Source organism: Gymnoscopelus braueri, assembly GCF_963280865.1.
Source record: "Gymnoscopelus braueri genome assembly, chromosome: 15".
NCBI classification, from domain to species: domain Eukaryota; kingdom Metazoa; phylum Chordata; class Actinopteri; order Myctophiformes; family Myctophidae; genus Gymnoscopelus; species Gymnoscopelus braueri.
In genome coordinates, this window is record NC_137620.1 from 41,056,882 (window position 1) to 41,072,355 (window position 15,474).

At 41.7% G+C, this 15,474-nt stretch overlaps 1 protein-coding gene across 1 annotated transcript; it reads right to left on the reverse strand.

Moving 5' to 3' along the window:
* Positions 1 to 1,203: 1,203 nt before the first annotated feature.
* On the reverse strand, positions 1,204 to 12,980 carry mus81 (MUS81 structure-specific endonuclease subunit). The gene is made up of 16 exons (XM_080450983.1): positions 12,831 to 12,980; positions 10,540 to 10,669; positions 9,521 to 9,606; positions 8,956 to 9,084; positions 8,235 to 8,315; positions 8,000 to 8,088; positions 7,494 to 7,721; positions 5,771 to 5,941; positions 4,620 to 4,747; positions 4,255 to 4,367; positions 3,951 to 4,070; positions 3,629 to 3,724; positions 3,231 to 3,362; positions 2,716 to 2,819; positions 1,898 to 1,981; positions 1,204 to 1,533 (listed from the first exon to the last, which is right to left on the reverse strand). The coding sequence occupies exons 1-16, from the start codon at positions 12,972 to 12,974 to the stop codon at positions 1,467 to 1,469; spliced, it is 1,902 nt and encodes a 633-aa protein (XP_080307109.1). The 5' UTR covers positions 12,975 to 12,980; the 3' UTR covers positions 1,204 to 1,466.
* Between the last annotated feature and the right edge of the window lie 2,494 nt (positions 12,981 to 15,474).

Consider the following 15,474-nt stretch of genomic DNA (forward strand, 5'->3'; position numbering starts at 1 on the left):
CCCACATGTATAAAAATAGAATTGGGTCAAAAACGGTCCGGACCGTTTTCGGCACTTCTCGTTTGGACCCTCAAAAACGGTCCGGACCGTTTTTGGCATTCAATGTGTTAACATTAGGCAAAAAAAAATGTGTGTCAAAAATAGGCAAACGTTTGTCGAAGATAGGTGAACATTTGGCAAAAATAGCAGATCTACAAGCTCACAATGCATTGCAAGGTAGCGCTTTGTGGGCTTGTAGATCTGCTATTTTAACTATTGACATACTACCATGTACCGTATAAGGCATTGGTTCTCAAAGTGGGGTCCTTGAGGGAGTTCCAGGGGGCCCCCAGCTAAATGATGGATAGTTAGGAACCAAATGGACTCTTATGGGTCTGTAACTCTGAGAGTGTAGAAATGGAACCAAATGGACCCGATTTGTACACTCTGAGTTGAATTAACATTGATTTTACAATATAAATTGGGGTCCCAGAGATAGAAATGCCATTAAATGGGGGTCTGTAGCCTAATGCATGTCAAATTGGGGGTCCTTGACATTAAAATGGCTGAGAATCACTGCTAGAGCCGTAAAACTCTTCTCTTATGGGGGTCCCTGGCATATCTTTTCAAATGGGGGTCCGTGGGCTAATAAGTGTCAATGTGGGGGTCCTTGACATGGAAAAGTTTGAGAACCACTGGTATAAGGTTTAAGTGGTTTAAGACTTGAGAGTAAATATTCAAATGTACATGCTCTGGGCAGCAGAGTTCTATGACTGCCACTGGCCATACTTTTTAGAAAAACTAAATTTGGTACTTTTGTTTCATGGCATTAGAGATGATGTCCGATCTCTACATCACCATTGGCTGAGATTGTGGCAACTTGTGCAATCTCCTCTGGGGTTGTGACAGGCTTGGACAGCTTCTTCAGCAGGTTGATCACAGCATCCACAGCCATCATCATGACGCCATGACGGATCTTCACCAGGATGGCTGTGTCAAAGCCCTCCTTGGCGATGATGGCACGTGCCAGGGACCGTGCCATGTCCGTGGCCGTGCCATCACCAGCCTCCTCGTTGGTGTTGTTGGCCACGTCCTGCACCAGCTTGGCGCCAATGTTCTTATATCTGCTCTGCTCCATCATCACATAATGTGTGTGGCCAGTGGCCACAGTCACACCATACTTGGTCACCTATGGGCTACCCCAGCCTTGCTGAGACCCCATGGTGACAGCAACAGCATCGGCAAGCAGATCTTTGTCCTTTTCGTAGGCAAAAGTGTGTTGACAATAAGAAAAAGAATTATAAACTAAATAAATTATGGCAGCCTTTTCCTTTATGTGTGGGTGTTTGTGTGTAAGTCAATATACAAGTAGTATGTGTGTGGTTAATTTTCTATGTGTGTCTTTATCTTTGAGTGTGTGTGTGTGTGTGTGTGTGTGTGTGTGTGTGTGTGTGTGTGTGTGTGTGTGTGTGTGTGTGTGTGTGTGTTTATGACAGTGGTCCTTGGGTACTGTACAGTTGGTAGACCGTCCTGCTCAGAGCTGGCCCGACGTTCCTGAAAAACCAAAACACAAAAGTAACAAGGGTAATGTTGAGGTGTGCATGGTCAAGCCACATGGCTGCCAAACTTGACAACATCTTACATCATCTACAGTAGGACACTGTTTCCTTACCTGCTTCTCGATTATTCGTTTATAAGTCGGTTATTGGTTCTAACTATCGGTTCCGACATATTTTCCCAGCCCTACTCTGAGCCTGAAGACCATACATTATGGGCGTGCCAGCTTGTTCACAAAATGCTTCATGGGAATTGTAGGAACGCACAGAAGGACTGTATTGTCAAACAAATAAATATATATATAATACAATGCAGCACAAAGCATAACAATGGAATTGAATCAAAAATTAATCCTGCAAACCTTTTGAGTTTCCCGTATCGGATAGAAGAGAGGAGTTTCTCTTTCTCTGCTTCACTCCTGCATTGTTCATAGGCTGTGAGAAGACTGGAGAGAGAGAGAGAGAGAGAGAGAGAGAGACAGGGAGACAGGGAGACAGAGAGACAGACAGACAGACAGACAGACAGACAGACAGACAGACAGACAGACAGACAGACAGACAGACAGAGAAAGAAAAACAGAGAAGTGATTACATGTAATAATAAATAATACATCTTTGTCCATGTGTCCATTACCTCTTTTACATGAGCAATGAATTGTTATATACTGTAGGTCAGGGAAACTGTCATAAATGGGACTTCTTTTGTTTTCCAGTAGTCATAGTTCAACTGTGAGCACTGGAACAAGAAATCCATGATAGATTTTCCACACATGTTCATGTGCTCACCCCAGCGACCACAAGACAATGGAGAAGCGCACGCATTTTAATTACTGTACATAGATGAGATTCAGAGGGTGAAAACACATTTATTTATTGCAAATGCTGATTGATGTCTATGCTCATTCATCATGACCATGAGCATAAACTAGCCCAGTGTATTACCTGTGTGGTGTTTGGTATAGTTCCAGTGTATTACCTGTGTGGTGTTTGGTATAGTTCCAGTGTATTACCTGTGTGGTGTTTGGTATAGTTCCAGTGTATTACCTGTGTGGTGTTTGGTATAGTTCCAGTGCATTACCTGTGTGGTGTTTGGTATAGTTCCAGTGTATTACCTGTGTGGTGTTTGGTATAGTTCCAGTGTATTACCTGTGTGGTGTTTGGTATAGTTCCAGTGTATTACCTGTGTGGTGTTTGGTATAGTTCCAGTATAGCAGCAGCCTTGTCACCAGACAGACCACTGACCTGCATCAGTTGTCTTGCAAACACCTCTCTCACCGTCTGGCACTAAGACACAACACATGAAGGGAAGGTTACACAAAAGCACATCTACATGCACATCAGTGTTGATTTCGTCTAAAAACTAAAACTATGACGAAAAATATTCGTCAACTACTTTTTTTCACTGATGAAAACAAGATAAAAACTAAGCTATGATGACTAAAACTAAGACAAAATGTATTGACAATTTCGTCAGCAAAAAACTAGACTAAAATGTTAGGGAGGGACTAGTGGAGAATGACAAGTCATTTTATGTTTGGTTGTGCTCTGAAAATAGCAGATCTACGAGCTCACAATGCGTCACACTGCGACGTGTTGTTAATTTGTAGATTCTTTTTATTTTCAGCATGCAACCAAGTGTAAAATCAGCCATTATGACGCCATCAAGGCACCGCCAACACACACACACACACACACCTTGTTCTTGACCGATCCGAGGTTGAACTCGGCGAAGGAGATGAGAGAGGAGGAAGGGTTTTCTCTGGCCTCTTCTACCTCACTCCCTCCATCCACCTCCAGCTCTCTGGAACGACAGAACAGGGTCTTGTTCTGGAGGAGAGGAGCAGAGAAGAGTTGTTGAATTGTATTAGATGATACATACACAAGCTGTTGTGTATGTATTTAGAGAAGTCAACTTTAACTTTTCAAAAGGAATATGTTGCTTACCATACATTAGTAACTATTAATAAAAAATTATGTGTACACGTGAGAGAAATATTCTGTAATGTTACTTACTGTGTGTGTGTGTGTGTGTGTGTGTGTGTGTGTGTGTGTGTGTGTGTGTGTGTGTGTGTGTGTGTGTGTGTGTGTTTTACCTGGTACAGTTTGGTCAGGTATCGGGTCATGACAGTCAAGTAGGCTACAGACTCCCTCACATCCTGAACTCTCTTCACAAAGAAACCGTCCACCACCTAACACACACACACACACACGTGCGCGCACACACACAAACATGTCCATACAAGCAAACATATCCACACACGCAGAAATACATTCACATATGTAGTCTTTTCAAGAGACAATTCATTCACAATTCATTTAAACTGAGTGAGTGTGTGTGTGTGTGTGTGTGTGTGTGTGTGTGTGTGTGTGTGTGTGTGTGTGTGTGTGTGTGTGTGTGTGTGTGTGTGTGTGTACCTGTGTGTTGATAATAGCTTGTTGTAAAGTGCTCTCAGGTATACTCAGGTGAGATGCTGCAGCGCCACACTCCTCCACTAGGTAGATGGGTTTATGCAGACCACACCTCTTCAGACGAAACTGATCATCGTGGAGAGAGAGAGAGACAGACAGAGGGACGGAGAGATAGAGACAGAGAGACCGAGAGCGACAGAGAGATAGAGACATGAGAAAGACTGAGAGACTTGCCGTTAATTCACTACAATCATTTGGAGAATAATCAAGCTGAGACAGGTAAAGTAAATTCACACGCACTCTTACACACCTTCTGTTCTCTGAAGCGTCCATCGATGATGCTTCCACACAGGTCATCTATCCTCTTCCTCTCAATGATGTAATCCAGAACCAGCTCTCTGCTGGGAGGAGCACGCAGCTGACCTGTGGACAGCAACACAAGCAAGGCCTCTCATTCATTATTTATTCTACAATTACAACCAATTTATCAAAATATAGATTAAATCATTAAAGATACAACATCCCAATTGGAGCCACTAGAGGCGAAATGGTAAACAAAAACGGGTGCCGTCTGATCTCGTGAACGCCCAATGTTTTGCTGGTGCTAGATCCCGTGAGAGTGTGTTGCTAGGACAGAGAAAGGTCGATAATAAAGTAGCATTTTGCATGGGCTACCTGGTACAGGTGCGACCCTCTCCCGGGCCACCCACAGGAAGTCTCCGATGTTTAACTTCCTGACGTCGAAGGTCACGCCGTTCCTCTGAAGCTCTTTGACCAACTCCTGTTTCGCTCCTGTTTTGCCACTATACACACACACACACACACACACACACACACACACACACACACACACACACACACACACACACACACACACACACACACACACACACACACACACACACACACACACACACACACACACACACACACACACACACACACACACACACACACAGTTAGTGTGAAACAACAAAGGTATTGACCATACATACCCACAGTGATTTTGCTTGTGTCATACTCAACACTGCTGTGACTCTCGTCTACTAACTTTTTTGTTTTTGTCTGTTTTTTTAAAAGACAAGTTTGTGTCAATTACCTGCCTAGATACAGTATTTAACGTGTGTCACAGAAGTGACGACTTAACCGTTAATTATATCTCAGGATTAACTGATTTATTGGTCCTCGCTGTGAATAGCAAACCAATCTGACACTTTGTTCATTATACTGTAGCAGTCAGTTTGGCTGATGCTAAAATGTGGACATGCTTGAGGGAGATCATCAATATATAACATCGGTTCTAAAATAGACCCTTGAGGATCCCCTGCTGTACATCTAGCAAAGCACCAACTCTTGTACATTGTTTCCTCTTATTATGTAGAATTACATCCAGGTCTATTCAATTTCAATTAAATTCAATTTGATTAAAGTGTCAAATCACAACAAGTTGTCTCAAGACACTTTACATGTAGAGAAGAGACCCGACAGTCCCACCCCTGAGCAAGCAATTTTGCGACAGTGGCCGCAGGTCTGGGCACACAGATACAGTAAATGTATCAAGTTTTGAATGTAAAATGTTTAAATCTGCCCCCATCCTCGCCTCATTTAAAACCACCCTCAAACCACCTCCTCAGACTTGCATTCCCATCTAATTCAAATCCCCTTTTTTACATTTTAATTTGTACAATTTTGTTTCCTTTTTACCCTTTTAACTAGTTATTTATGTTAATCAAGTTGTTTGTTTAGTTTTGTAAAGCGACATTAAGTATCTAGAAAAGCGCTACATAAATTGCATGTATTATTAATCCTAGTCTCACTTCTCTTACCCAGTTGTTTCGATGAAGTCAACACAGAGGATAATGTCATATCTGCCGGGTAGGAGACATGCTACATCCGGCCTCCTGGTTGTCGTCTCTGGAGCCTGGGACCTTCCTGGACAGCTCAGCCCAGCCACCTCACTCCTAAGCTGGGTGAAAGCGCCAGGCCTCTCTGTGGGGCTAAACAAGTAATAGTGTGTGATCTACTTAAAGTCGACTCAAGTAGGAAGGACATCTGCAATACTAGAGCCAATCAAATTTTCCTGCTGTTAAAAGGATCCCTGGCTAATCAGCCAAATATGCCTTAATATATTCTAATTGCCCTCTATAATTAAAATAAAAAAACACCTTAAATTTTTTTTTTATTTAATAAATAGTTCATCTTTTACACAAGGGAGACAACGCCCGTCGCAAGTTGATGATGTCATTTGTCCATGTGTGGTCCAGCCATAGAGTTAAAAATAATAGAGAGGGCACCCGAATTCTCCTCCCATCCACTTGCATTGAGTTGCTCACCCAGCGCATGCGCCTATTTGAACCCTCCTTCCGGGTTGGAAATTTGGTGGGCGAGGCCTATTTGGGGCCTCGAACGCGTCACTTCTGTGACGCGTTTTGCGTCACAGTGACGCGTTTTGCGTCACAAAAGCGCGCAGCCCCGTGCGCAAGCTCGTGCGCATGCTCGTGAGTCGAGCCCATTGGTCGAAACCGTTTTCGCGTTCATGTGTTGAGGCCCCAGGCCTGCACTACCATGAATGGCCAGCATGTTCAATTGGCTTCAATGAAACCACTGGGTTCTGGGGGCTTGGGTCCAGCCCTAAGGAATGTTCTTAGCATCCCTTAATAAAAAACAACTTCTTATTTCCTAATGTAAATATGAGCATCAAAGCAATATTTTTAATTTTAAACTTATTAGCAAATGCATTCCATACATTCCATAGGGCTAGAGCCGCTAGACCACACATGGACAAATGACATCATCAACTTGCGACTGGAGTTGTCCCTATTGAGTGAAAGATGAACTATATCTAAAATAAATAAACGTGTTTTTAATTTTAGTTATAGAGCGGGCAATTTTAATGTATTAAGGCATTATTAGCCGGGGATCCTTTTAAAGGGTAAGACCACTTTGGTAGAGGTTTGGGTTGTGTAGTTACCTTGCCATGATGTAACTCCAAAGGTGGACAAGAAATCAAAAATAATTGCCCCATTGATTAGAAATTGATAATTCAAAATATGCTCCTCATTGACTTACATTGTACGGTAAAACAGCTCTCAAAGTCACTCTTTTGGCACATAAATGAACCCAAACATAGCTGATTCAGACAATATAGAACATCACCAAACCCAGTACTGTTTGTTTTTTTAATAAAAATGTCAACTTCCTGTTGATTTTACTATTTGAAGATCTGGATCCGGATCCGCCGATCCAGTCCGGGTTTTCTACTTATTAAAAATGGCAAAATCAACAGGAAGTTGACATTTTCATAAATAAAAAAAACTGTACTGGGTTTGGTGATGTTCTATATTGTCTGAATCAACTTTTTTTGCTTTTGTTTTTGTGCTAAAAGAGTGACTTTGAGAGCAGTTTTACCGTACAATGTAAGTCAATGAGGAGCATATTTTGAATTATCAATTTCTAATCAATGGAGCAATTGTTTTTAATTTCTTGCCCACCTTTGGAGTTACATCATGGCAAGGTAACTACACAACCCAATTTTTTTAAAACACTCACCATAATCTGTCCGCCGTCTCCTCTTCCTCCTCTTCATCTTCAAGTGTCAGGTCTACAACCTTTGCTCCGCCTCCTTCCTCTTCTTCGTCTCCCTGCTCCTCGTCCTCTCCTTCATTCATCATGTCCTCCTTCTCTCCGCCCCTCCCTCTCTCCTGTGCTGCGTTGGTCCCTGGTTCCCCGGCCTCCAGTCGCTCTGCTAAAGCCATGCCCTGCTCTGTGAGAGAATACCTCAAAGAGAGAGAGAGAGGGAAAGAGAGAGTATTATTTTTCCCACTTTATTTCATTGATATTTATTCTTTAACCCATTAAGACTGGGAACGCATCCGTGTCACTTTAGATTTCTTTGGCTATTAAAAAATAGCAGATATACAAGCTCATAGCACAGCACGAGTGCCGCGCAGACAACTCGGCTCTGTGACTACCTCTGATGCACCTCAAAGGAGTGTGTGCACTTCTTGAACGTGTGTGTAGGGGTGTCTGTGTGTGTGTTTATGTTTTCTCCATACCTTGCAGGATTGTGAGTCTTCAGAACAAGGTTCTTGAGAACCAGGGTGCCGACTGATGACCAGGCTGTGTATTTACTACCTAAATCTGGCTGCAGAGAGAAAGAGACAAAATGAGGCGGGTATACATTTTTATATTTTACTAGGGAAGTTTATACGTGTATGCAAGGTGTGTGTGTGTGTGTGTGTGTGTGTGTGTGTGTGTGTGTGTGTGTGTGTGTGTGTGTAACCCACGCACCACAGTGAATGACTTCTCACAGAGATGCTGGGCCTCTGCTTGAAGTTCCAACTTCAACATATAGCCTTTACTACCTGGGATCTGGAGAGATGAGATTAGATTAGATTAGATTAAATGATACTAAACAGTCAGTCAGACAGGAAAAGTAAACAGTGGGGTTAGACTTTACGTTCAATCCCCCAAATAACTCTGTGTCACATAATGGAAGTTTCCATGTGAAAGACAATCAACTTGCTCACTTATTGCTGAGCTTTGTTCAATGCTGGTACCTTCTTCAGCAGAACAGTTTCTCCTCACCAGTATTACGTTTTGGTATTCTGTAATATCAGTAGTTATATATAATACTATACACCAATAGCCTACCTATATCAATATTTTCACCATACAATAATATAAACAGTGTTTATCCATCCATTAGTACCAGACAGTTGATGTTAAATTAGCAATTTTTCAATCTATTTGTACATCAGTCTCTACAAGGTATTGTGTCCAAAATTAGAAGAGAAAATGGGAGACAGAATGTGACCTTGCAGTCACAGCCTGGAGCACTGCATTGTTCATCTCTGTGGAAAAGCCCAGGGTTTGATTTGCGGGGGATAGGTTTTATTCAAGTATCTTAAGCAGTTAAGAAAATGTCCACCTCTGATTTATTTACAAATGGATATGTATATATACACATGTAAGCACTGAATGGAGCGAGTAGGAGTGAGAACAGGTGTACCTGGTTGTGCCTGTAGAGGGCGATGAGGACCGCGTAGCCCCCAGACCTCTTCTGGGGAACATATTCCCTCTTCTTCTTCTTGCTCTCATCACCTCCTTTCTCCTTCCCTCCATTCGATGGGGCATTCTTCTGCAATGATAGACACGTCACATCATGGAGGAAATGGAATAAAGCTTTCACATGGACAAGGACACATCTTTTTTTCAGCAGCAAACCTAAATGAGTTGTGAGTGTAGAATGCCGCACACAACCTCAAAGTATACTAAGGGTGTAACAGTTAATTGTTTTGTGACAGATGGTGACAAGATGGTGACAAGACACATCAAGCCAGCAGCAGAGATAGTTTACCGTTTCCTTAGCACGTCAACCTGTTATAATTGTAGATATTGTATACTCTTGTATACAAATATTACATAGCTGTACGTACGCCTCCTTTCCTTTCTCCCATTCGTCACTCTGTGTTGTGAAGAGAATCTATTGGAAGAGTTCATAAGTGACCGACCACACCGTAACACAACATTGATACACACACACACACACACACACACACACGCACACACTTTACCTTTCTGTTGGGTGCCAGATTGTTGTTATTCTGTCCACCAGGAGGGGGAGCTCCTTTAGGGAGAGAGTGGATTGGAGCGTCTGGACCTACAGCAAAGGAAGAGAGGGGATGCAGCATGATTATCATCTGGATTAGATCAACTCTGTACTGTAATCTGATTACTCTGTTCTCTTTTACTTTTAGCTTAACTCGCCTCAAAGGTTTTTTGAGTAAATACTAAATACATATCAGAGGCTTAATAGAAAGGCTGTTTTTTAGTATTTTACAAATACATTATTAGTGTTAAGTCTGTAGCACTCGCATTGGTGTAGTGGTAGATATTTCTAGCACACATTAATCCACTACTGTTCATCAAGTACATGCATCTTTATAATGTACTACTGTATAGGGCTGGACTATGCAGATATGGAAATATTCAAATATCACAATATTTTTGACCAAATACCTCAATATCGATATTCTGACGATAATATTGTATCGTGATTCGTGAGTCGTGACAATATAAAATAACTATGATAACTAAATCTCACGGCATTGTGCCGTGAGCACAATGTGTTCACGGCACCCCAAAAGAATTTTCCCCCCCCAAAAGAATTATGAAAATATGAAATAAAGCTTAAGTGATTAAAACCAGGAAAAGACTAAACTATATTCAAAATAGACAACATCTAAGGATAAGGATAAGTCCTTTTAACAGGACGTTCATGAAAGTCCTTGCGGGCTTGTTTCCAATGAGGGCCTGTGAGCGATTAGGGGTTAAGAGTCTTGCTCAGGGACAAATTTCATTTCATCGACTCATATGCTGGCGTGGCCTGGAATCGTACCTGGGGCAACCAGGGCCTCTGGCTCCCTAGGCGGGCTCACTAACCACTCAGCTATGGCCGCCCCATAACTCTGAGGACCTAGTCTCGTATACCTCATAACAATATCAATATTAATAAATCAATACATTGCCCTGGTACTACTGCACAAGTTTTATCCCGTCCATTCATCCTCTGTTCATTCCATTCCTCTCGTACCGTTCTCTCTGTAGTACTTCTGTAGTTTCTCATCCAGTATTTTACAGATTCCGTCCCCAAAGTTCTGGAGGATCTTGGCCTCTCTGGCGTTCTGCAGCGGTAGAGGGTACCGTGTTAAGGAGCCGATTGCCTGGCGAAGAGACACAATTAAACATCTGTTCATTTCAACGATACCTTAGTTTGCACTGAGCCGTTTGGTACAAGGGCCACAGTGCGGTTCACATTACAGACTGAATTATTCATTAGAAGAATTCTATAAAGAGGGGGAAATTAACTCTCGCTTAGATTATGTAAAATAATATTTTTTGGGCGGTGAAACCGCCCCTATATGTGAGGTTTGGACATCGACATTCGCTGCACTGTGATTGGCCACCATTGTACCCCCCCCCACCCATTGCACCCCCCCCAACCCTGCGCTGTGATTGGCCACCATTGTACCCCCCTAACCCTGCACCGTGATTCAGGTTCACAGTCTATTCAGGACTGTGATTGGCTAGTGAAACATGACACATGTGCATAGCCCTATAAATAGGACTATGCACTTAAAAAAAACACATTTATGTTTTTTTTTAAGTTAGGGGTGTACAATGGTTGGTCCACAATATTACTTTTCTTTAAGTGAACTTCCATCACTGTGATGACCACTGTGACCACACCGCCCACTTCACACTGGGTGTGATTTTTGGGCGGTGAAACCGCCCCTATATGTGAGGTTTGGAAATTTGCGCTGTGATTGGCCACCAGTGTACCCCCCTAACCCTGCACCGTGATTGGCCAATCACAGTCTATTCAGGATTGTGATTGGCTAGTGAAACATGACACATGTGCATAGCCCTATAAATAGGACTATGCACTTTAAAAAAACATATTTATGTTTTTTTTGGGCGGTGAAACCGCCCCTATAAGTGAGGTTTGGATATTTGTAAAAACAAATCCTGCACTGTGGTTGGCCAAAAATGTACCCCGCCTAACCCTGCACCGTGATTGGCCAATCACAGTCTATTCAGGACTGTGATTGGCCAGTGTCACATGACACATGTGCATAGCCCTATATAAGAAACCATAACTTTAAAAAAAAACATAAATTTGTTTTTTTTAAGTTATGGTTTCTTTCATCATAAAGAGTGTTTCAATAAATGTATTTATTTTTTGGTTGACTCCATTCAGTATTGTGATTAGCTAGCAAGACACCGCCCACTTCACACAGGGTGTGATTTTTATATTCTTATTGCACCTCAACGTGGTACCCCAGGCTGAGACAGGACACACAACGTGCGCAGCCCCTCCCTCCTCCAAAGAAGAGGGAACACTCTACCGCAGGCGTCTTCAACAAGGGGTCCGGGACCCCTAGGGGGTCCTCAGAGTTACTACAGGGGGTCCGCCAAATCTTTGTGTGATACGATTTTTTTTTTTTACCTTAACCACTTGAACCCTTTGTGAGGAGAACTTTAGCCAAAAATAGCAGATCTACAAGCTCACAACGCCTCGCGCTGCGAGGCGTTGTGAGCTTGTAGATCTGCTATTTTTGGCAAAGAGGCTATAGGTGTAGAGGGAAAAAAGAGCAGACTAAGTAAAAAAAAAATCTGAAACACAATTTTATACAATATAGAGTAGGGGGTCCCTGCTTCATCTCTCTCAGCTAGGGGGTCCTTGGCCTGAAAACGTTGAAGACCCCTCTACCCACATTTGCCAGCCTGTACTCCGCCGAGACACACCTGGCTCATTAGCATGCCAACACCAACACACTTTTAGCTCGTTGGATATAGTAGCATCTGGCAGTCTAGAACAGTTGTTCTCAACCTATGGGTCGGGACCCCCCACGTGATTTTTTTTGTCATCAGGGTCCCCTCTCCCCTGATGACAATGAAGTGACAATTTAAGGACTTTTAAGACCTTTTTAATACCTCAAAAAAAGAAAAGAAAAAAGTAAGAAAGAAAAGAATAAGACCATTACTGCATCAAAAGTAATCAACAAACTATACAATATATACTAGAAATATATACTATAAACGTTGGCCAAATTATCAAATAATATAAAAAGAGGCAAAAAGTTTGACAATAGCCGATCACGTTGTAGATCTGCTATTTCACGTTATTTATCTGTGGAACAGAGTCAAACAAATTCATGTAATGCCTCAACTCCTACAATTCCAAGTACTTGTCAGGGTGGGGGTCCCCAGTACAAATATGATTATTTTGGGGGGTCCCCAGTTCAAATTGAAAAGGTTGAAAAGGTTGAGAAGCACTGTGCTAGGGGACCAGATCAGAACATAACAAACACAGTGTTGTACTTTGTGATAGACGTGCTGGGTCTTCAGTCCTTTGTCCCGGGCCTGGTCTCGTAGCTCAGTGAGCCACTGTAGAAACAGAGGGTTGGGACACACGGGCAGGACTCGCTTACGACCCAACAGAACCCGCCGTCCTGACGATGACATCACTTTGGTCCTGTAAGACAACCAGTCACACCATCATAACCAGGCAGTGACAGAGACTGCAATGTTATTATGTCTATCAGTGGTTCTCTCAACATGGGGCCCCGGGGACCCCCAGCCCAGGGGCCTTTGAGAGGGTTCCAGAAGATCCCCAGCTAAATGATTGATAGTTGGGAATGGAACCAAATGGACTCCGTAACTCTGAGAGTGTACAAAAGGAATGTACTTTGTACAAATGGAACTTAAGTAACTCTTGAGTTGGGTTGTATTCTGAGTGTAATTGTGTGCAACTGAGTGTTTACAAATGGGTCCATTTGGTTCAATTTCTACACACTCATAGTTAAAACAACACTGAGGATTACAATGTGTTGATTGGCGTCCCAGACCCAGACAGAGATAAATATATATATATTATATATATACATAATATATATATATATATCTCATATCAAATGTGGGTCTGTGGCCGAATAATGCATCATCAAACTGGGGGTTCTTCAAATTAAAGATTGAGAATCACTGCTGTATCCATACTAGCCTTTAGTTTAGTTTAGTTTATTCATCTGAGTACTTTTTCCACCACTGTGTTTGTGTACAGTTTAACGTGCTAACGTTTAGCTCTCTCTCACTAGCACACTGGCCAACTAACACACTCTGCTCTGTATTAAAGACTGCGTACATAAACTCATATGGTCAACAACGACACAAACCCCGACCCGGAAAACATAGTTGAAGTCACAATACAGTCACATTCAATGTGTGTGTAAAGTTTAAACTGCTTGCCTTCTTTCAGTGAATCACACACAGCTGGCGCCTTGACTTCAAAACTACAACTTCCTTGTTGACACCACGGGGTCTCAACGAGGAGAATTCAGGTCCGACAGTGGCACCTTGTGGCCAGGAGTGGAACAACGGCTAGGACTACTGCTAATTCCCCACATGATGTGGGTCTCCAGATGACAGAGACATGTAACAGTAAATGACCATTATTACTGCATCAAAAGTATCAACAGTCTATACTATAAAAACTGGTGAAACGTTGGCCAAATTGTCACATTATACAAGAAAGAGGCAAGCTCTCGCATTGCGAGGCGTTGTGTGAGCTTGTCGATCTGCTATTTTCACAATATTTATCTGTGGAACCGAGTCAAACTAAATGAATGTAATGCCTCAACTCCTACATTTACAAGTGCTTGTCAGGGTGAGGGGTCCCCCAGTTCAAATATGATCATTTTGGTTGGGGGGGGGAGGGGGGGGTCGCAGCCTGAAAAGGTTGAGAACCACTGGAGTAGGCCTATGGTGATTTTTGTAGGCCTGCTGTGTCTGTGAGTTGAATATATCTTTTGGTTACCAAAATGCACAAATTGTAATTCAATTATGGAATGTACTAATTAATAAGTATAAATGTATTAACTGACTTTTCATCAAACCGAACAAAAATGTACTTTACCCTTAACATCTATCTATCTATCTATCTATCTATCTATCTATCTACAGTGGTGGAAAAAGTACTCAATTTCTTTACTTAAGTAAAAGTACCAATACTGCAATGTAGAAGTACTCCATTACAAGTAAAAGTCTGGAATTAAAAATGTACTTGAGTAAAAGTGCAAAAGTATTGGCATAAAAATGTACTTAAAGTACCAGAAGTAAAAGTACTTAAATATTTGAAAATAGCAGATCTACAAGACAACGCGTTGCGATGCAACGCGTTGTGAGCTTGTAGATCGGCTATTTTCAAATAGCCTAGGTATAAAATAAAACAAATAAAATTGTACTTAAGTACAGTACTTGAGTAAATGTACTTAGTTACTTTCCACCACTGCTATCTATCTATCTATCTATCTACACCTAGATACATGGGCCATCTATCTACTTTCTCAGCAGATAAAAAGACAAATTGTAAGTTTCAGCTGCATGTGTTCAGTTTCTTGGAGGCTTTATTGACTGTGTTGCATAATTGGGTAGACATGCAAAGATTGTTGAACAAAGAAAAGCCACGTGATACAGGTGTTAAATAGCCTATAGTTAGTATATCGTCTCTGTTGGGTGGAAACCTCATATGTCCAAAACTGTTACTTTTCTGGATTCAAATGAAAAAATAGCAAAAGTAGCAGATCTTGTTGATCTTGTTTTACTTAAGTAAAAGTATCAATACTGCAATGTAGAAGTACTCTGTTACAAGTAAAAGTCCGGAATTCAAAATTGACTTATGAGCAAAAGTACAAAAGTATTGGTATCAAAATGTACCTAAAGTTCCAAAAGTGAAATTACTAAAATGTTTGAAAATAGCAGATCTACAAGCTCACAACCGGCTACTTTCAAATAGTCTAGGTATAAAATAGGGCTAAAGTGGTTAATGTATGTTTTATAATGTAATAATTTATATCTGCAAAGTAACTAAAGTTTTCAAATAATTGTAGTGGAGTAAAAGTACAATATTTGACTTGTGGGGTAGAAGTAAAAGTATTGAAAATGGGAAATTCCTCAAAAGTGTACTTAA

Coding starts and splice junctions, on each gene's coding strand:
- mus81 (XM_080450983.1), bottom strand. CDS start 12,974: ATGTCATCGTCAGGACGGCGGGTTCTGTTGGGTCGTAAGCGAGTCCTG. Junction 7,722..7,999: donor AAGACTCACAATCCTGCAAG/GTATGGAGAAAA, acceptor TCTCTCTTTGAG/GTATTCTCTCACAGAGCAGG. Junction 4,748..5,770: donor GACTTCATCGAAACAACTGG/GTAAGAGAAGTG, acceptor GTGTGTGTATAG/TGGCAAAACAGGAGCGAAAC.